Source organism: Schistocerca serialis, chromosome 5 (assembly GCF_023864345.2).
Source record: "Schistocerca serialis cubense isolate TAMUIC-IGC-003099 chromosome 5, iqSchSeri2.2, whole genome shotgun sequence".
NCBI lineage: Eukaryota > Metazoa > Arthropoda > Insecta > Orthoptera > Acrididae > Schistocerca > Schistocerca serialis.
This window is the reverse complement of record NC_064642.1, coordinates 363,456,848-363,479,658: the sequence shown is the minus strand read 5'-3', so window position 1 is coordinate 363,479,658 and position 22,811 is coordinate 363,456,848. Positions and strand designations below refer to the sequence as shown.

At 45.9% G+C, this 22,811-nt stretch overlaps 1 protein-coding gene across 10 annotated transcripts in view; it reads right to left on the bottom strand.

Moving 5' to 3' along the window:
• Positions 1-22,811, bottom strand: part of LOC126481093 (uncharacterized) — an 801,677-nt gene that overhangs the window by 596,099 nt on the left and 182,767 nt on the right. Inside the window, exon 2 of one of the 10 annotated variants that reach the window (XR_007587512.1) lies at positions 22,523-22,692. The exons of 7 other annotated variants lie outside the window; for them this stretch is intronic. Coding sequence is in view for 1 of the 3 variants with exons in the window: in XM_050104611.1 (XP_049960568.1) it covers positions 21,604-21,859 (256 nt within the window). In the remaining 2 variants the exon portion in view is untranslated. Of the gene's footprint in view, positions 1-21,603; positions 21,929-22,522; positions 22,810-22,811 lie in introns of those variants that run through there. 2 more of the 10 variants (XR_007587508.1, XM_050104611.1) reach the window with 2 other exon arrangements.

The following is a 22,811-nucleotide window of genomic DNA, read 5'->3' as shown; positions in this document are numbered from 1 at the left end:
CAGGTGTAAGAGTCCTGTCAGGAGGGAGATAAAGATTGCATACTGTGACTGCAGAGTCTAAGTGGACCCTAACAGCAACTGCTTCCAATGTAGTTTGGAGAGGAATCCACGTGCTAGCAATGTCTGTACGGACCAAAGTACAAACGCCACCAGAAGCCCGCAAGGGTCCGACCCGATTTCGACAGAAAACACGGAACCCACGGAGGGTCGGTGAGTGAGCATCAGTAAAATGAGATTCCTGGAGAACCACACAAGCTGCTGAGTAGGACGAAAGAAGGGATTTCAATTCCGGAAGGTGACGATAGTAGCCATTACAATTCCATTGGAGAACCACAGAACGATGGTTTAAATGAGGGCTGAACACGCTAAATCCAGTCATACCGCCGGGTCCCCACCCGTCACCGACAAGGAGGGGGCGACATCCATAAACGACAGGTCAGAATCCGGTTGCGAAGCCGGGGAAGGGACCTCCGGTGACACCAGAGGCTCTTTGTCCCGGGACTTATGTTTCTTCTTCTTTTCAGGCTGAGATCGAGGAGGGCTGTGTGGCATAATGGAGCCAGCTGCAGCAAGATCAGGAACAGAAAGAGACCGGGCGACCTGGGGGCCGATAGACCGCGGCTCTCGCGGTCGCCGCGCTGCAGCAGACCTTTGACCTGGAAGGTGCCGGGAAGGGGCATCCCGGGAGAGGCGCCCTTGACCGGCAGACGCCGAAGGAGTGGGACACTTCTCCGGCTGGGGAGGGGGAGCGGCGCCCAGAGGAGAAGGTGTGGGAGCCGCAGGGGAGGGGGGAAGGAGAGGGGTCCGGGACGGGGGTAAGGAAGGGGGAGGAAGGGATGAAGATGTAACCAAGGCGTAACTAGATGTCATGGACACAGGGTGCAATCGTGCATATTTCTTACGGGCCTCTGTGTAGCTTAAACGATCAAGAGACTTATACTCCTGTATCTTTTTTTCTTTCTTATAGACTGGGCAATCTGCTGAACGTGGAGAATGACTACCATGACAATTTACACATACAGGAGGGGGAACACAGGGACTCCCCTCATGGAGTGGACGTCCACAGTCACCACAGAGAGGGTCCTGGGTACAGCGAGAAGACATGTGGCCAAAACGCAAGCACTTAAAACACCGCATAGGAGGTGGGATGTACGGCTTCACATCACAGCGATAGACCATAATCTTAACTTTCTCAGGAAGGGTATCCCCTTCAAAGGCCAGGATAAAGGCACCAGTATCAATACGATTATCTTTAGGACCCTTCTGAACACGCCGAACAAAGTGAACACCCCGCCGTCCGAGATTGTCCCGAAGTTCCTCATCAGTTTGAAGGATGAGGTCTCTGTGAAAAATCACACCTTGTACCATATTTAGAGACTGGTGAGGGGTAATGGACACGGGAATTGTGCCAAGATGGGTACAGGCACGAAGGGCCGCAGATTGGGCAGCCGAAGCAGTTTTTATCAGTAACGAACCCGACCGCATCTTGCTCAGGGAGTCCACTTCGCCGAACTTGTCTTCAATGTGTTCCACAAAGAATAAAGGTTTGACACTGGTGAAAGTATCTCCATCAGTCCTGGTGCAAACTAGATAACGGGGGAAAGGTTTTGCCCCTAGACGACGGGCCTGACCCTCCTCCCAGGGGGTAGCCACGGAAGGGAAGGCCGAAGGGGCAAGAGAAGCAGCACTTGAGGAATCAGTACCACGCAGAGAGACGGCCGCAGAAGAGCGGCCAGAGGTTTGGACCCTTATGCGTTTCATCTGCATAGCGTCCGCCCTGATACCACCCACTCCGATCAGGGGCTCTCCTCACGGGCGCCACCCAGCCACAGCAAGGGCCGTCTGGCACGGCGGCCATTGCCGGGAGTTCCGATGCTCCAGGATGACGAGCAACCACTCCAAGGCATGCATGAGGAGGTCACAGCTCAGGTATCAGAAGTGTGATCCCTGTGTGTTCAGGGGGCTCAACCAAAAGGGTACATAGCGACCCCACCACACGGGCTGGCTACCGTGCTGGCTATGCACCCTAGCATCAGACAACGACGTAGAAGAAAAGGTGGAATATACTAGGAGGGCACACATCGGAGACACTAGGTAAGGTGCTCTTCCCCAAATGGCTCACACTACGGAAGAGAAATTTTGGAATGGAGGTCAAACCCCAGAGGGGGACCAAGGAATGCCAAAAGGAGGAGATGATTACGCAACAAAGCCAGAGCGTAAAACCAACAGAACCAGGAGGATAGCGGGGGCCAACATAAGCAAGGACACCAATAGAGGGAGAGGAGAGGGCGAGGGGAAAGGGGTATGGAGGGGAAAGGAGGGGAAGGGAAAGGAAATGCAGCCCGGGAGAGAAAGAAGGCTGCAATGGCTCGGGGCCCCGTGCTCGCCACGCACGTATCCACGAAAGAGTTGTGGACCCCCTGGGGGGAATCATACTTTTGAACTGAATTGTAGGTTCATGTGTTAATCATCTATGTAGTTAATCTATTTTATTCTGCAGGGAACAGTGGCCCAACAAATCACTCTTCCCTATCTTTTTGCTCAGGTATGTACTTAGTGCATTTTATCTTTTCCACTCCAATGCTATCACTGTTTCAATACAGCATTAACTGATTCACAAACATGACTATCTTCTCACAATGAATGTTGCTTCTCTATTCCATACCCAAGTACCCTCAGAAAAAACACGGCTCTGTGAACTTCCCTGGAACAGCAACTGCATGTCAGAACCTCCTGGAGCCCGTGAAATTCTGGTCACCCATGAACTTCCTAGAAATAAGGATCTGTGCCCTCCACTGCAGTTAGGGGAGAACATATCAAACTTCCTGCTCAAGCAGTCCGGTGTATGCACCAGAGGTACCAGTGGCACACTGTTCGAAATTAGTGTGATATTACATAACATTTGTGTAACCCACATGACGCGAAGTCTCACTGTTTCCACAAAGGTACAAAATATGACTTCCTTTAGCAATGAGTCTTACTCCATAGAGATCAAAATGTTTGTTTATGACAAAATCTTCTTGGGTTGACAGCTGAGTCAATGCGTTGTTCTCCAGAAATGTTACTGTAAGTTCCTTACTTGCCATCTTCAGGCAAAGTGTTGGGTTCATGTTTCATCCAGGTCTTTATAGCTGCTGGACCACGGGCTTCTCCGCATGCTCGGTGCTGTTAGGGCAAATCAGGCGCGAGTGGAATCAGCACAGAAGCATGTGGTTGGGGAAGGGGGTTGGGGTCGCGGGTGCCGGGTCCTGGTGTCTCGTCTATGTGGCCTGTTTACTCCATCCGCCGCCACCAACCTATCGCTGCCACCAACCTGTCTCCATCGGTGCGCCCTTGCCTTCTTCTTGATAATTTTGTGTTCCACGTGATGCTGAGTTGGAATCCACTATCCCAACTGACTGGGTTATTACTGACCCGTATCTCTACTACCCCTTTAATACGAGTCCCAGAAACCTTTTGCTCTACACAGTATCTTGGTTTCTTCAAATGGAAACGTGTGTTCTTCACTGAGGAGGCTGTGCTTCGCTACCATGGATTTTTCTTTCTGTCCGAGGCAAACGCTTCTCACATGTTCAGACCTGCATTGTGTTATGCAATGCTGCGTCTGTCCAATATATTGTTTCCCCCATTCGCAGGAAATGCTATAGATACTCGGGGTTCATAGACCCAAGGCATAGCAATTTTCAAATACAGCTTTATATAGGAACAAAAGTCATCATAATGGCACTAGTCAAAGACATTAAATCCCCAAATGAACCAAAATGCAAAAATATTTTCTAATCATTAAAAATCTGCAAGTTTAACAATAAAATTTAGTGAACTATGAATAATTCAGTAATATGTATCAGCTTGCATGTATGAACACTATATTTAAATACTGATATAATTTGTATTTCAGTTTTCTTCCATGGTCAGTGTTGCAAAAGATTTCTGTGCCAATTTTCTGACTGGATGCCTCAAGGATCACAGAATAAAATGCAAGTTTATGAAGGTTCAGTACCTTAGATGGCTGTATACCATGTGAACAATGTGAACTATTCTGCATAACCTTGTACTGTGTTCTATCTACTACAAGTTCCTGTCAATGCCCCACATATTGCAATGCCTTGTATGTAAACATAATGGTTCAAAATTAGTTTACAGTGTAACTATCAATTTCTAGGATCTTTTAAAGACTAGAAATTCAACTGCTATGTGCTTGTCTTATGTTAAAAATGGAGAATTTCAACGAATTAACATCTTACCTCAGCACTGATCCCTGCACACTGACACAAACCAATGCTGCTGTTTAAAACACCACTCTCGCCAGGATAAAAAGTTGTTCATTTCATTTTCATGAAGCAAGTAATTGATGACTCATAGCTCACAGATCTGCCAGAGCAATGTTAAGAATAAAAGCATCAGGCAGGTTATCATGCATTTCGTGTCTGGATAAAAGGAACACAAACATGACACAAATACATACTTTAGGAAGCTAATGCATGAAATATTCAAACACAAAGCAATGACATGCAACATATAAGCGGAAAGGTGTGAATTAGTAGGTATTTAAGGCTCTTGGCTGAAGTCACACAGTAAGAGGAAAAAGAAGAGGACAAAGCAGTGACAGGCGCTCTGTCTGGAAACTTAACACTAATAAACTCCAAGCATTAATGACCACACAGACTCACTTTCCTCTAACTGACTCTACTGCCATTTCTCTTCCCACTCCATTGCACCCTCTTATCCTCATATCAGAATAATACATCCCTTAGTAATTTTCTACTTCACAGCAACCATAACAATCTACATCTATACTAAGCAAGACACCCCTTGGTGAATGGTGAAAGGTACATTATAAACCATTATCATTTCTCCTCACATTAAACGTTCCATGCGTAAATGGTGGGTGGTAAGAGTAACTGCCAAAAAAGCCTCTGCACAAGTCTGAATTTCTCAGATCGTCCCATTAACGTAATTTTTTCAAGGCACATTCGAGACAAAGACTGCTTGATGTTTCTTTGAAGTGTGTTCTCAGGACTATTACAAAGAGTCTCTGCACGATGCACAATGGCTCTCGTAGCCTCTGCTATTGGGTTTGGGTGAGTGTCCCATGACACACTTATAATTGCTAAACAAAGCATGACAGACACACTGTAATAAACGATCTTCTTTGGATCTTCTTTCTGTCATCTATTAAACCTACATCAATGGTCCCAGAGTGATGAGCAATACCCAAGAGTTCGTCTCAACACAGGGTTTGTAAGCTATGTCCTCCATGAAAGAATTACATTTCATTATGATTCTTCTGATGAATCTGTCTGACACCTGCTTTTGCTGTAATCAGTTTTGAGCGACCGTTCCTATTTTAAAACTGCACCATACGCATAGATATTATGAGCTTGGGTCCATTTCCAATTACTGACTATCAGTTGTGTGATATAATAATGGCTCTTCCTGTCTATTAACATACAATGCATTAAATATTCATTTAATCTGATAATCAACTGGGAGCTTCTGCAAGAAGCAACAATTCTCTGTGTATCTGCTATAATTTTGAGGTCAGTTACATTCCTACAAGCACAGTGTCATTCATGAACAGTTTCATGGAATCACTGACACTATGCACCAGATTTTATTTTGTGAACAGTAATGATCTTTTAACATTTCATACAATATGTCTGAAGCTTTTTCATGCCTGTTGATTTCTCCCCATATGTAACTTCCTTTACTGTTATCTCACTCTGGATTCTCCGTCTGTCCTCTTTGCTAATGTTATCAATATTTCATACAGGTACATGCAATACAGGTGGCAGACATTTCTTGAAACATAGAATAGTGTAAAGATACAATATCCTATCTTTCCACAAATATGCCACCCAACTGGGCTGCATGCACCTGTGCGCTAAACAGTGGCACTATCTCTTCTCACCCACAGCTGTTTCCCCCTCCTCCTATCACCCGCCCCATCAGAGATTATTACGCAACACCCAAATTAGACTTCAGGAATGTTTACTAGAAATCCTTCCCACATGAAAATTTGTTTTCCATCCTGGAGTTTTTGAAGTGTTATGTTGACATGTGCACAGATGCAAACACCAAATAAATCTAAGCCCACTGCATGGCTGAGGACAGCTCTTGAACGAATCATCTTGACTTGCCAGATAATCGAAATGTTCATGAAAAAAATTAGCAAGAGGTGGTGTCTGAAAGTGATTAAAGCAAGAATTATAATGAAGGAACTTGGGAACATGCTATGTGATAGAGAAAAAACAGGAAACATGTCTTTATGCCTAATAATCAATATTTAAGAACTATTGGATTTGACTTTCTTGCTTACATTAAACCTTGCTCTGCAGCGTACTTGCCACCACCACCACCACCACCACCACCACCACCACCACAAATGAGACACAGGATATATTCATTTTTTAATGTCATGTACTTTGGCAATAAGGTTTAAAAAATTAAAGAGACAGGAAGCATATAAAGTAGAATGGTTTATCATTTCATTAGATACTCCTTTTTTTGTAAATATGTGCAGTAACACATACGCAGCATTGGACAACCTTCTTATGTCCGTCTGATCATAAATAATGCTTCGAACATTAACACCACTAACACAGTGCTGTACTTATTGCGATAAAAAGTGGTGGTGTATTAATTTCATTCAGACTAGACAGGATTGGATTACACACTGGCAACATTAAGTGTTGTGAAATGCTGTGACACTCATGTCTTTTCACTTTTACTGTTCATAAGTTTACGTTCTTTACAGCTACTTAAGCAAGGAAGATTCTCGGAACCTCATCTGGAGAAGAAGACAATATGTATCCTATATACATAACAGAAAATAGCACCCTCACTAAAACTGAAGCTTTCTGTGTTCATCCATATGTTGCTTACTGTGAAGTTTCTGAGAAAGTAATGGAAATTCTCCCTTTTTTTTTTACATACTTCTCTTCCCATCATCTCAAAACAAACTCCCGTATTGTGTACACCAACATATTCTCTCAAAAAAGACAGGGAAGAATCTACAATACACAGCACTGGGTAGGATATTCAGAAAAAAACAGCCACTGCTGAGGACTTAAAATTATGTCTATGAATATTTTCTTTCATATTTAAAAATAACACGGTTGTGGTAAAGCAGGAAATTACATACTGAAGGAGAAGCACACAAAGCTACTAAAAAATATAAATAGTTATGAATACAATTCTACAATATGACTTGTGGCAACAATGCAAACCATACTAACCACCCTCTCCCAGAAACAAAAACTTCTAACAGCCATTTCAAACCTTTGTTGTTATTACCCAAAATATATGGGAGTTCGTATGTAACATCCACTTTGAAATGATCAGGTCTGGTGTACAGAGAGTGGAAGATTATCTACAGCTTATACAGAAACCACACTGCAGTTCTAACAGTTAAAGGGCATGAAAACAAGGCTGTAAATGAGATGGGAGTGAGACAACATTGTAGCCTATCCCTAATATGTCATTCAATCCATACACTGAACATGCAGTAAAGGGATCAAAAAGGGATTTGTAAATGAGGTTAAAGTGCAGATGTAGATGAAGAAATTCAATCATGCTGGGCTTATCTCCTGGACTCTACAATGGAAACAATTTTTCGCTACCAACCTTATCAATTGGGCTCAATCCATAATTAATACTGAACCATGCAGGACTCAGTTGACTCTTCCATCCTAATGTGATGCCCTCAAACCATCCCATTAACTTTCAAGAATTTCCTAACCTCGAACCCTGCCTCACCATCATTCCCCAAATCCCTTAACATGGAAACAACCTTACATCCACAAAATACCACTAAAAACTGATCCCAATTTTATAATCCTATCTGTCTTCAAATGCTACACGACTGTGGTTATTAAACAAAGATATTACCTGGCAGAGGGACTCCACCAGCTGTCAGATATGACAACCTGCAAATCCTGACACAGTGATCTGATTCCTGAAATGCAGCAGGGTCTCTTGTTCCTCATCAAATCCTGATGTCCATCGCAGAACCTCTCCCCTAAGTCTATCTCTCTCCTCATCCCTACCACTCTCCACGTTTCCTAAAGCCCAGAAAGCCTTCACCATGGACACCCTTTGTGGATGGTACTGAGACCCCACAGAGAGAATCTCTGCGCTCATGGACCAATACCTTCAGCCTATTACCTATAAGGTATCCTATAAAATAGGAGACACCAACCATTTCCTCCACAGTTCTAGTGCCCTGCTCGTCGCTGTTGATGCCATTTCCCTCTACACTAACACTTCCAACAGTCATGGCCTTGCAGCTATTTAACACTATCTTTTCCAAAGTCCGACTGCATCCAAACCTATAACCACCTCCTCTGTCACCATTAGCAACTAGCCTATATTATCACTCACAATTACTTCTCCTTTGAAGGTATCACCTACAAACAAATCTTTGTTACAGCACGCAGACAGTTACACCTTATGCCAACCTGTTCATCATGGGCCACCTGGAAGAAAGCTTGCTAACCACCCATACTGCCAAACCACTCACTTGGTTCAGGTCAAAGATGGCATCTTCATGAGAACAGGCAGCCCACATTCCTCCAGATCATCATCATCATCATCATCATCATCCACTTCGCTTCGTCGTCCTCAGCCAACAAGCCACCTTCTTCAATGTTTACCCCACCTCACGTATGGCTACATCAGTAGGTCATGTGTACATGTAAGTTGTGCTTTCTTTTGTGTGTGTGTGTGTGTGTGTGTGTGTGTGTGTGTGTGTGTGTGTGTGTGTGTGCGCGTGAAGAAGGACCTTTCTTGTCCAAAAGCTCCACATTTAGCAGTCTTTTTCATTATGCCTGTCTGCAACTCTGTGGTGGTGGTGGTGGTTGTTGGTGTGTTTAAGGGGGACTAAACAGCTAAGGTCATCAGTCCCCCAGTCCAAAAACAGGCGAGACATAAATGCACGAAGCAGGTAAAACCCCAAGGGGAAGGAGACTCCCCCCCCCCCCCCAGGCCCTAAAAGAACACAAATGCGGTAACGAAAACTACAGACCCGAAGACACCAGACAAAAAGAAACAGAACAAAAGAAGACGACCGGAGACTGGTTGACTGACCACGACAACAAAAAAGGGAAAGAGTCAACCAACCGACTACACACTAAAATCTGCAACCAAATATGAGAGACTCGAGGACAAGATACACACAAAGGGAAAGGTGCAGGACCACTCTAAATGGAATCATAAAAAGGACTACCATGCATAAAATTTAAAACGTCGTCAGCCATGGAGGCATTGTCACATAAAACCAAAGGCAAAGTGCCCGGAAGATTAAAAGACTGCCGGAGGGGGCGCAGTCGGGGACACTCTCACAAGATGAGGGCGACCGTCAGCCGGGACCCACACCGACACGGGGGGATCCTCCCGACGCAAAAGATGGCCGTGCGTCAGGTATGTATGGCCGATGCGGAGCCGACACAGGATAACAGAGTCCCTGCGAGAAGACCGCAGGGAGGAGCGCCACACATCGGTCGTCTCCTTGACAGCCCGCAGTTTATTAGGCACTGTCATGCCTCGCCACTCAGCAGACCACATCCCAAGCACCTTACGGCGCAACACCAGCTGCTGATCGGGAGCCGTGAGGCCGATCGCCAAAGCTGGGGCGTCGAGCGCCCCTTTGGCCAGCCTGTCAACATGTTCGTTCCCCGGGATGCCAACATGACCTGGCGTCCAAACCAAGACCACCGAACGACCAGAACGGGCAATGGCGGAAACAGACTCCTGAATAGAGGACACCAGAGGAGAAGAGGGATAGTAGCGGTCGATGGCCTGAAGGCTGCTCAGGGAGTCACTGCAGATGACGATGGACCTACCTGAGCAGAAATGCATATGCTCAAGAGCGCGCAATATGGCCACCAGCTCTGCAGTAAAAATACTGCAGCCAGCCGGCAAGGAGTGCTGCTCAACATGGGGAGCGTGAGCAAAAGCGTAGGCAGTGCGACCATCAACCAGGAAACCATCAGTGTAGACAGTCTCACAGTCCGAAAATGAGGCGAGGAGCGCAAGAAAACGGCGATGGAGGGCCACAGGCGGAACCGAGTCCTTGGGTCCCTGTGCCAAGTCCAGACGGACGGACGGCCGGGACAAACACCAGGGAGGCATAGGTGCACGGACCCGGAAGGGAGGCAGAAGAGGGAATGACCCCAGTTCCGACAGCAGGGACCGGATGCGGACAGCTACGGAAAGCCCAGACCTAGGTCGCCGTTCGGGCAGATGGAGGACCATGGCAGGGAAAAGCAGGCGATGATTGGGACGGCCTGGCGAGCAATGCACGCGGACAGCATAGTCGGCGAGCAGTCGATGGCGGAGAATCCGCAGCGGGGGAACCCCGGCCTCCACCAGTAGACTATCCACGGGGCTGGTACGAAAAGCGCCAGTTGCAAGCCGAACCCCACAGTGGTGTATGGGGTCTAACAACTTCAACACTGAGGGTGAAGCAGACCCATAGGCCAGGCTCCCATAATCAAGCCGGGACTGCACAAGGGCTCTGTACAATCGCAGCAGCGTGCAGCGATCTGCACCCCAAGACGTGTGGCTAAGGCAGCGGAGGGCGTTGAGGTGCCGCCAGCATTTTTGCTTCAGCTGAATAACATGAGGAACCCATGTGAGCCGGGCATCAAACACAAGCCCCAAGAAGCGGCAAGTGTCCACCACTTCAAGCAGGTGGCCGTCGAGGTAAAGTTCAGGATGAGGGTGGACCGTCCGACGCCTGCAGAAGTGCATAACTCGAGTCTTGGCAGCAGAGAACTGAAAACCATGAGTCAGAGCCCATGATGCTGCCTTGCGAACGGCGACTTGCAGCCTGCGTTCGGCGACTCCTGTAGTCGTGGAGCTAAATGAGATGCAGAAGTCGTCGGCATACAAAGAAGGAGACACCGACGACCCCACTGCTGCAGCCAGACCATTAATGCCCACTAGAAATAAGGAGACGCTCAACACCGAGCCCTGCGTGACCCCATTTTCCTGTATATAAGATGAACTAGAGGTGGCACCGACTTGCACCTGGAAAGAGCGGCGCAATAAAAAGCGTTTAAGAAAAGCCGGGAGCCGACCACGAAGACCCCACTCATGCAACGTGGCGAGGATGTGAAGCCTCCATGGTGGTGTCATACGCCTTCCGCAGATCGAAAAATACAGCAACGAGATGCTGACGTCGGGCAAAGGCCGTACGGACAGCAGATTCCAGCCGCACCAAATTGTCCGCTGCAGACCGGCCCCGGCGGAAGCCACCCTGGGATGGAGCGAGGAGACCGCGCGACTCAAGGACCCAACACAAACGCCGCCCCACCATATGTTCGAGCAATTTGCTCAAAACGTTGGTGAGGGTAATGCGACGATAGCTGTCCACCGCCAGTGGGTCCGCACCGGGCTTCAAGATGGGGACAATAAGACCCTCTCGCCATTGCGACGGGAACACGCCCTCACTCCAGATGCGGTTAAAGATGGTGAGGATGTGTCTCTGGCAGTCCCTGGAGATATGCTTCAGCATCTGTGCGTGGATGCAGTCCGGGCCTGGTGCTGTATCAGGGCAATCGGCGAGGGCAGCGAGGAATTCCCTCTCGCTGAAAGGAGCATTGTATTTTTCAGAACGACGCGTGCGGAACGATAACAGCGTCTGCTCGGCACGCTCCTTGAGAGAGCGAAAGGCAGGGGGATAAGTTGCAGTCGCAGAGCTCTTAGCGAAGTGTGCAGCAAGGTGTTCAGCAATGGCGGCAGCGTCCGTGCAGACAGCGCCGTCCAAAGAGATCCCAGGGACACCCGTAGGGGTCCGGTGTCCATAAATCCGCCGTATCCGGGACCACACGAGCGAGGGGGAGACACGGGAGCCCAAGGAGGAGACATACTGCTCCCAGCACTCCTGCTTACGCCGTGTAATAAGACGACGGGCGAAGGCACGGAGCCTCTGAAAGGTGATGAGGGTCTCGAGAGACGGGTGCCGCCTATGACGCTGGAGGGCCTGCCTACGGTCGCGAATAGCCTCAGCAATCTCCGGCGACCACCAGGGTACAGCCTTCCTCCGAGGGAGCCCAGAAGAGCGGGGGATGGCAGCTTCGGCCGCCGAAATGATTGACGTGGTTAACACACGGACCACCTCGTCAATGTCACCCTGTGGGGTAGACTCAATGGTTGCCGCGGAAGTAAAAGCCGGCCAGTCAGCCCTGTGGAGGGCCCAGCGGGGCAGGCGCCCAGAAGAATGACACTGGGGCAGTGACAAATAGATGGGAAAATGGTCACTACCACACAGGTCAGGATGCACTCTCCAGTGTAGGGATGGGACAAGTCCGGGGCTGCAAAGAGAGAGATCGATGGCCGAGAACGAGCCATGGGCTACACTGAAATGCGTGGGAGCACCGGTGTTCAAGAGGCTAAGGTCGAGCTGAGCCAACAAATGCTCCACGGCACGACCGCGGTCATCGGGGACAGTCCCACCCCATAGAGGGTTGTGGGCATTGAAATCGCCCAGCAACAAGAAAGGTGGCGGCAGTTGGGCGATCAGAGCAGCCAGGACATGCTGCGCGACAGCACCATCCGGTGGAAGGTAAATACTGCAGACGTTAATAGCCTGTGGCGTCCACACCCGAACAGCCTCTAAAGCTGTTTGTAGAGGTACAAACTCGCTGTGAAGAGAGTTAAGGACATATATGCAGACGCCACCAGACACCCTTTCATAAGCTGCCCGGTTCTTAAAATAACCCCGATAGCCACAGAGGGCGGGGGTTCGCATTGCTGGAAACCAAGTTTCCTGCAGAGCAATGCAAAGGAAAGGATGAAGGCGGAGCTCAGCTAGATGGTGGAAGAAACCGCAGCAGTTCCACTGGAGGATGGTGTTGTCCATGGCTGGGAAAGGCGTGACGGGACAGGGAAGGCAGATTACGCCACTGGGTCACCTGCTGCCTCCGATGGAGCACCTGCGCTAGTGCTATTCATGGCGTCTGAGGGACTGGCGAGATCGAGGTCCTCAGCGGACGCCAGAATCTCCACTTCGTCCTCAGACGCAGAGCTGGAAGGTGGCGGCGGGGTGGCTGCCACCGCGAGTTCCTTGGGCTTAGTGCTCTTCTTCTTTGATTTCTCACGCTGCTCCTTGGGTTTAACTGGCGGGGAGGGCTTCACCGATTCAGTCTCCGGGACTGAGGAGGATCGTGAAGCCCGTCGACCAGCTGATTGTGGGCACTTATGCCACTGTTGGTCGTCAGCCTTCCCGCTGGTGGAAACCTGGGAAGGGAGGGACCCAAGGGACCCCTTGCGAGCGTGGGAAGCCGAAGAAGTTGGACACTTCGCCGGCTTAGAAGCAGGGACCGACGTCCCCGATGGGGGGGATGGTGTTGTCCCGAGGGAGGTGGCACAGGAGCAACCCGGTGGGTAGAGCCCCCCACTGGCAAGGGGGAAGGAGGAGTTGTACCACTCGTCGATCCGGCCGGAAATCGCGAAACTGATGGGGTGAGCACAGGTGTTGTAGCAGCAGCGTAGGAAGATGTCATTCTCACTGGATGTAAGCGGTCGTATTTCCTTTTGGCCTCAGTATAAGTCAGCCGGTCCAGGGTCTTATATTCCATGATTTTGCGCTCTTTCTGGAACACTCTGCAGTCTGGCGAGCAAGGTGAATGGTGCTCCCCGCAGTTGACGCAGATGGGAGGCGGGGCACATGGAGTATTGGGATGAGATGGGCGTCCACAATCACGACATGTGAGGCTGGAAGTGCAGCGGGAAGACATATGGCCGAACTTCCAGCACTTGAAGCACCGCATCGGGGGAGGGATACAGGGCTTGACGTCACGTCAGTAGACCACCACCTTGACCTTTTCCGATAACGTATCACCTTCGAAGGCCAAGATGAAGGCACCGGTAGCAACCTGATTGTCCCTCTGACCCCGATGGACGTGCCGGACGAAATGAACACCTCTACGTTCTAAGTTGGCGCGCAGCTCGTCATCAGACTGCAAAAGGAGGTCCCTAAGGAAAATAACACCCTGGACCATATTTAAACTCTTATGTGGTGTAATAGTAACGTTAACATCCCCCAACTTGCCACAAGCAAGTAACCTGCGTGACTGGGCGGAGGATGCCGTTTGTATCAGTACTGACCCAGAGCGCATTTTAGACAAGCCCTCCACCTCCCCAAACTTGTCCTCTAAATGCTCGACGAAGAACTGAGGCTTTGTGGAGAGAAAAGACTCCCCATCAGCTCTCGTGCAAACTAAGAATCGGGGCGAATAACTGTTACCTCCATCCTGAGACTTACGCTCCTCCCACGGCGTGGCCAGGGAGGGGAATGTTTTCGGATCGTACTTCTGAGCATTAAATTGAGCCCGAGAACGCTTAGAGACTGCTGGCGGCTGGCCGCCAGCGAGAGATGATGTACCATGCTTCATTGCGGGTCATCCGCCCTGATGCCACCTACTCCGACCAAGGGCCCTCCCCACGGGCGCCACCCAGCCACAGCAAAGGCCACCTGGCAGGATGGCCGTTGCCGGGAGTCCCGATACCCCAGTAGGATAGGCATCTACTCCTTGGCATACGTAGGGAGTTAACGGCGCAGGCATCAGTAGAGTGATCCCTGTGTCGTCAGGGGGCTACAACCAAGAGGGTACATGGCGGCCCCACCACAACGGACTGGCTACCGTGCTGGATCTTAGGTGCAAAAATGTCCAAGGTCGTCGTCGCAGTTAAAAGAAACACTGCAGAGTGCAGTGTGGTAATCGCACCCAGGGACGCATCCTCGCCCAAGAGATCGAAAACGAGCCGGACGTCATTGCAACGACGAGAAAGCCGGCTAAAGGTCTAATTGCACGACGGATACAGTGCACCACGTAAGGCGCCCTTCCCCAATTGGCTCGCTCTTCGGAATGATTTAGAAAGATGGAGGTCAAACCCGAGAGGGGACCATCACATAAGGCCGAAACATGTGAGACTCCTTTTAGTCGCCTCTTACGACAGGCAGGAATACTGCGGGCCTATTCTGACCCCCGAACCCGCAGGGGGAGCAACTCTGTGACTCCTCTATGTGGTGAGTAGCAAACCATCCATTTCATACTGTTGAAAATGGACGACTGGTAATTACACCATGAGAACTGCAGAGAATTCTCTAAAATGATCTATAGTCTAAGAAACTTCTAAATTTCCATGAGTCCACAGAGATTTCCACAATAAATTCCCTCGAAAATCACTCTATTCGCAAAGACCAAATGGAGAAATTGTAAGACAAATTAAAAGTCTAAAAAGTATCAAAGCATCTGCTGTAGTCAGTTGGCTCTAATAACATGAAATAAATTACACAAGGCATGGAAAACATTTAGTACACTGAGAAAGTACCTCATGACCACAAACTGATGCAACCACTAGTATAAGGGAGAGAGAGCTGCTAATTATACAGGAATCTTCCTTTTTCCTGTAACATATAAATTTCTATTTACATTCACATACATATGCCACAAGCCACCAAATGGTGTATGGTTGAGGTTCCTTGGTACCACAACAACTCAATCTTTCTCGTCCTGCTCAAAAATGGAGCAGAGGAAAATGACTGACTGTACCTCATTGCACAAGTCAAACTTCTCTTATCTTGTTTTTTGTGGTCCTTATGAGAAATGTAAGAAGGCATCAGTAAAATCATTCTGCACTCAACCGCAAATGCCAGTTCCATAAATTTTCTGAATAGTGTTTTGCAAAAAAGTCGTCTTTCCTACAGACGTTTTCATTTGAGTTCATGAAGCATCTTCGTAATACTTGCATGTTGATCAAATCTACCGATAATAACTCTAGCTCCACATCTCTGAATTCCTTCAATGTCTTATTTTAATCTGACCTGGTGGGAATCCAAAACACTCTAGCTGTACTCAAGAATGAGTCACCCAAGTGTCTTAATGTGGTCTCCTTTAGAGGTGAGCTACACTGACCTAGAATCCTCCCAATGAACTGAAGTCTACCATTCGCTTTCCTTACTACTGGTCTTAACTGCTCATTCCATTTCATATTGCTTTGCAGTGTTATGCCCAGATATTTCACTGATGTGACTGTCTCAAGCAGCACATCACTAATACTGTATTTCAATGGTACAGGATTGTCCTTATTCAGCTGCATCAACTTATATTTTTTTCTACATCTGGCATCATGCCAAATAGAAATTCTGTCTCTTCAGTCACCATGTATCATCCTACATTCACTCAATGATGGCACTTTCTTGCACCTATCAGTGTCACCAGGAAGCAGTTGCATACTGGTGTTCACCCTATCCACCAGATCTCTTTTGCATTTGGAGGAGAAAAGTGGTCCTATTACACTTCCCTGGGGCTCTCCTGACAACAGTTTTTGATAAACACTCACTCCCCAGGACAACATACTGGATTCTATTACTCAACAAGTATTTGATCCACTCATCTGTCTAGGAACCTATTCTGAGGTTTGGAGCTTTGTTAACGTCTGCTGTAGGGCACTGCACCAAACACTTCCCAGAAATGTAGGAATATGCAAGCTGTCTTTTGCTCTTCATTCATGATACACAGCATATTAAGTGAGGAAAGGGCAAACTTAAGTTTTGCCTAAATCATACAGGTTGAATAGAGTTCAGCAGGTAGACTATTGTGAAGGATTGTGTCCAATGGAATGGATGAGATTTCTTCATGATCTATAGGACAAAAAGTATGTCTTTCTGACTTTGTAATACAATGAAGATTTAGCACACATTGATGCAAATGTGCATTTCCATCTTCATACCATAAATTGAAATTGATGAATGTTTTAAGGTATGACCAGTAAGACAATTTTTAATACATGAATGATTTTGTAGTCACTGAAAAGAATTTGCTAACTATCAGCAAGTATTCACGAACACTAATTATCCTTTATTTAGCAAAGTCTTCAATCTGACACTATTGATTATTTAACTGTCAATGTATCTTTGTAAAAATATATTTCATATTGCATTTGTTAGGTGTATTTCTTTTCACATTTTATCAATCTTGGTAATAATTTTTGTAAAATGTTTGTGGTTCATGGTGTGGGTTCCTGTAGTCATGTCCTAGTTCATGAACCACAGGCAACGTATAAGTGGCTAAGTAAGTGGTCCCGACATTCGGGATACCAGTTACTTTGGAATAAGGCTGGGCATCTCTGACATATTCTGAGCCGTGGTCACCTTTGTGCTCATACGGCAAAGACTACCAAATCCTACGGTTAGTCCCTCAACCGTTAGGGGTAAAACTCAATGGCTAGCAACCTGCTTCCCTGGTACTTTAAATATGATGCTGGTAACAGTCAGAGCAAAATGCCTCGGACCTTTGGAGGTGACGGAGTCCCACCTCTAACTGACAAACCAGAGACTCTTAAGATACGACTTGGCAAACAAATGGTAATGAGATGGGGAGCTATTAATATCAATGGGGGCTACTCTGGGTAGAAGGTAGAGCTGGCAGAGGCTGCAAGTAAGATGGGGCTGGACGTTTTAGCTGTTGGTGACATTCGGGTAAGGGGTGAGAAAGAAGAGGAAGTGGGAGAATACAAGGTCTACCTGTCAGGAGTCAAAGCAGGAATAGCACAATGGGGTGTAGGGCTTTACATTAGGAAAGAAATGGAACCCAGCGTAGTTGCAATAAGGTATGTAAACGAACGACTGATGTGGATAGACTTGACAGTGTCTAGCAAGAAAATTAGGATTGTGTCAGTATATTCGCATTGTGAAGGGACAGATCAAGATAAGTTGGATAGTTTTTATGACGCACTCAGTAACGTAATTGTTAGAGTAAAGGACAAGGACAGTGTTCTGCTCATGGGTGATTATAATGCCAGGATTGGAAATCGAACAGAAGGGTATGAAAAGGTTATGGGTAAATTTGGAGAGGATATGGAGGCCAACAGGAACGGGAAACAACTCTTGGATTTCTGTGCCAGTATGGGCTTAGTAATCACAAACTCCTTTTTTTAACATAAGAACATTCATCGGTATACTTGGGAAGGCAGGGGAACCAGATCTGTCATTTGACTATATAATAACAGATCAGGATTTCAGGAAGGCTGTGAGGGACACACGTGTATTCAGGGGATTCTTTGATGACACTGACCATTATTTAATCTGCAGTGAAATTGGGATTGTGAGGCCGAAAGTGCAGGAGGTCAGGTCCATATGTAGGAGGATAAGGGTGAAGAAACTTCAGGATAAGGAAATCAGGAACAAGTACATAACAGCGATCTCAGAAAGGTACCAGTTAGTTGAATGTAGTCAATTACAGTCATTGGAAAAGGAATGGACAAGGTACAGGGACACAGTACTAGAAGTGGCTAAAGAATGTCTTGGAACAGTAGTGTGTAAAGGTAGGATGAAGCAAACAGCTTGGTGGAACGACACAGTCAAGGCAGCCTGTAAAAGGAAAAAGAAGGCGTATCAAAAATGGCTACATACTAGAACTCAGGTAGACAGAGAAAGTTATGTTGATGAAAGAAACAAAGCCAAACAGATAATTGCAGCATCCAAGAAGAAATCTTGGGAAGACTTTGGAAACAGGTTGGAGACTATGGTATCAAGCTGCTGGAAAACCATTCTGGAGTGTAATTAGTAGTCTTCAAAAGGGAGGTAAGAAGGAAATGACAAGTATTTTGAACAGGTCAGGAAAACTGCTGGTGAATCCTGTGGATGCCTTCGGAAGGTGGAGGGAATATTTTGAAGAGTTGCTCAATGTAGGTGAAAATACGAGCAGTAATGTTTCAGATTTCGAGGTAGAATGGGATAGGAATTATGATGGAAATAGGATCACATTTCACAGTTGGGACAGGTTCCATCAGACTGGACAAAAGCAGTAATCACACCAATCTTTAAACATGGAAACAGAAAAGATTGTAACAACTACATCAAAGCTAATGCAGCTAGCGCTCAGCTACGATCTACTCTCTTCTGCAAGAAGGAAGTCAGTACCAAGACTAAGCTATCTGTGCACCGTTCAATCTTTCGACCAACTTTGTTGTATGGGAGCGAAAGCTGGGTGGATTTAGGTTACCTTATCAACAAGGTTGAGGTTACGGATATGAAAGTAGCTAGGATGATTGCAGGTACTAGTAGATGTGAACAATGGCAGGAGGGTGTCCACAATGAGGAAATCAAAGAAAAACTGGGAATGAACTCTATAGATGTAGCAATCAGGGTGAACAGGCTTAGATGGTGGGGTCATGTTAAAAGCATGGGAGAAGCAAGGTTACCCAAGAGACTCATGGGTTCAGCAGTAGAGGGTAGGAGGAGTCGGGGCAGACCAAGGAGAAGGTACCTGGATTTGGTTAAGAATGATTTTGAAGTAATAGGTGTAACATCAGAAGAGGCACCAATGTTAGCACCGAATAGGGGACCATGGAGGAATTTTATAAGGGGGCTACGCTCCAGACTGAACACTGAAAGGCATAATTAGTCTTAAATGATGATGATGATTGTTTGTCTAGTCCTAAAAATCAAGAAAATTATTATCTAATGACTTATACAGGATTCAAAATAAATGAAAAAATGTAAGTGTCCAGGTCTAGTGTAAAACTTGCACGAAGACAGCACACAGCTACAGAAATGTATGATACAACTCATATCATACAGTCTATATACAGACACACAAACACAGAAGGTGGGAGGAAGAAAGGGAGATAGAGCACATGCTTCTCACACGTAGGTCAAACTTTAATCTACTTAAAGCATTTAGTTACCGTGTATTGTACGCCCAACTGAGTCAGGGATTTTAAACAGGGCTGAAGGAAGTGACCATTAGAAATTCTTTCTATTTCACTGCTCCCAACATACCCACTGAAATCCCAAGCTACTTGTGATTATCCCCCCCCCCCCCCAAAAAAAAAAAAAAAACCAACCACGGAACCTGTCCTAAAGCTCGTTGGAACTTTTTTTTCTGCGATACACTGTATAGTGTATTGTAAAACACATATATGTCTATAAACAATATAAATGACTTGTTTCGAGAATTTATTGTGCAACACTCATATATAAATGAGCACAGACTTTTTTCATCACTGATGTTCGTGGTACTAACGTGTGACTTATGAAACAGCTATGCCTCTTGCACTAATAAAATTCCTACTGAATTGGGAAATACGGAAGCGTCCGATCCCGCCCGTCTGCTTTGACCCATGACGTCACAAATATGGCGGAAACAAAAAACACACACACTTTCCGACCCATGACATCACAAATATGGCGGAAACAAAAACAAACACACACACTTTCCACGAGAAGCCTAATGACACTAACGGGACAAGCGCGGGAAATAGGGTGTTTTGGGTGGGGGGGCAAACAAAATATAAACAAATTTAGACGCCTTGCGTAGCTACAACATGTAAGTGAAGACAGCCATGCATGAATACCCCACCCACCTCCCCAGGTGTCGTAACCCCTGCAACCCAGAGAAAAAGATGCTTCAGTAGCTGATTAGTGTCTTTTGTCTTTTAAAAAAAAAAATTCACGGGATAGAACGATCAGAAAGATAAATATAATAAACTAAAACAGAAATTGGACGAAACAGATAATTAAAATAAGTAATAAGTGTTTTTAAATTAAAAAAAAAAATCTCACGAGATAGAACGAACAGATCAGAAAAGTATATCAAATAATAAAACAGAACTGGAGACAGCCACACTCAAACCAAACTCCGCGCCGTCATGAGTCACACACGACAACACCCTTACGTCACGGGTCAAAGCCGACGCGTGGGATCAGACGCTTCTGTCGACCCCTGAATTGTGTCACTAAAACCACATCTGAATTAACATTTATGATGGTGATTTCACATAATTAATCTGGAATTTTAAAGACTTATCTTTCTTTTTCCCTTTAATGCAAAAAGGGCAAACAAGGGACAGCCATTTGTATTAAACGATAAAGAAAGTACCGCAGGGATATTAGGTCCAGCTCAGAATATATATTACACTCCAGTTCCAGTGCACAACATAGTGTAAAATTTAGATCAATGTAATGTACAGGTATGAATTACACAAATTTTATCATAAGAATCTAAGAGGTATATTCACGACAGTAAAATCGGCACGAAATAAGAAACTTTCCGGATTACATAATACATATTTCGAATGCCAAAGACTTTATAATTTGATAAGGATTTATTTCTATTTTAATTCAGAAACATAGTGCTACTGGAGAAGTACAACCTGACATCAAATGCAAGGCAACACTAAGACAAAAATCAGTGTCCAACCGTACACACATTTTTTCAAGCAATGATAACATCTTGACGTGTATTAAAGATCCCTTAAGGGCTGCATTTTGGGCAACGTCAGGGGCAATACAACAATAAAGAAATAACAGAGTAACTGGATGGAAGACATACACATGGTATCTAACAAATGGTCATACAACGGCACATGAAATAGATGGGCACCCTTCATACATTACACCATTTTTACAGCACAATCAAAAGTAACAGGCACTACATAAAAATCCTATGAAGACTATGGAAGGTATATACATGTCAGATAGGTGTCTCCTAGGTACGTGAACACCTGAACTGTACCGTTACCTACGGAACGACATTACGAAGTTACAAAGTACCACAGAAATGTTATTGGCACGTATGCACTTTAACATACCTGACATTTGAGAGGACTCGAGTGATATTCTCTTTTTTGGGTAAATACATAGGTTTAGCTTCTGCAGCACTCTAGGAAGCTTCTCTTCTGAATTCCCAGTCTCGATAACATGTTTTCTAGTTACGGCTACAATGCTCAATTCTGTTATTCTCGTTCTGTTGCATTCGAACACTGGTAAGCCTGTTGTTTCTAAATCAAGCACTGCAAAAGACTGAATATTACACTGTTTCTCCGAATCCATCGTTGCTACTGCCATACCGTCACGCTTACGAACACTACACACGCCGACTACACTGCCTCCGGCATCGGTAAACAACTCACTCCTATGACGGCTGACGCACACCACAAGGAGTCATGCTAAGAGTCAGAGACATGATGTAAATACCACTGTGTGGCATCCTGTCACCTGGTATTTAAAGAGTAGTCGGGTTTTATATCAGATTGACCGAAGTCATGGATCACCAATTGCATCACTTTCCATAGCTCATTATTTGTAGCTGGCCGTAAGTTATCGTTCAGAATAGATTTAACGATAAAAAAACTTCAATAACTTATTTACTGCGGCTATCTGGAACAGCCAATGAATAAAATATCTTCTTTTTTACCTATCAAACATTACCTGTCACACGGTAAAGGAAAAGTTGGACTATTTTATCACGTTAGCTGTTTGCATGTTGCATAGATAATTTGAACAACTCTTGTGACGATGTGGACGGAGTCAATTTACAGGTTATGTACGGTATACATAATTAGTGTTAAACTGATGAGTAAATTACTTTCCAGTCCTAATCATGCAACTACATGTATAAACCAGGTTCTTTTAATATGCTAACAAAGTTTAAAGAAAAACTCGTCGGTGGAATAGAAGGAGTTGTCCAGAGAACTGATTTTAAGTTAAATTTTATACTTGATTTGCTACCTGTCGCACATTTTATGGTATTTGGCAAATGACCAAAACGTCTTGTTGGTGCGTATTGAGCTTCCTTGAAACATCTCGACCATGTGATATGTCTATAATGAGGCCGTCCCGACGAGACGTTAAATTCTTATCTTCCTTCCTCCTTCTTTTGTGTAATCAATACCTCCGTTCTAAAAGATGAGTTAAAAAGCGTTCAAACGTGTGTAAATTCCTAAGGGACCAAACTGCTGAGGTCATCGGTCCCTAGACTTACGCACTACTTAAAGTAATTTATACTAAGAACAACACA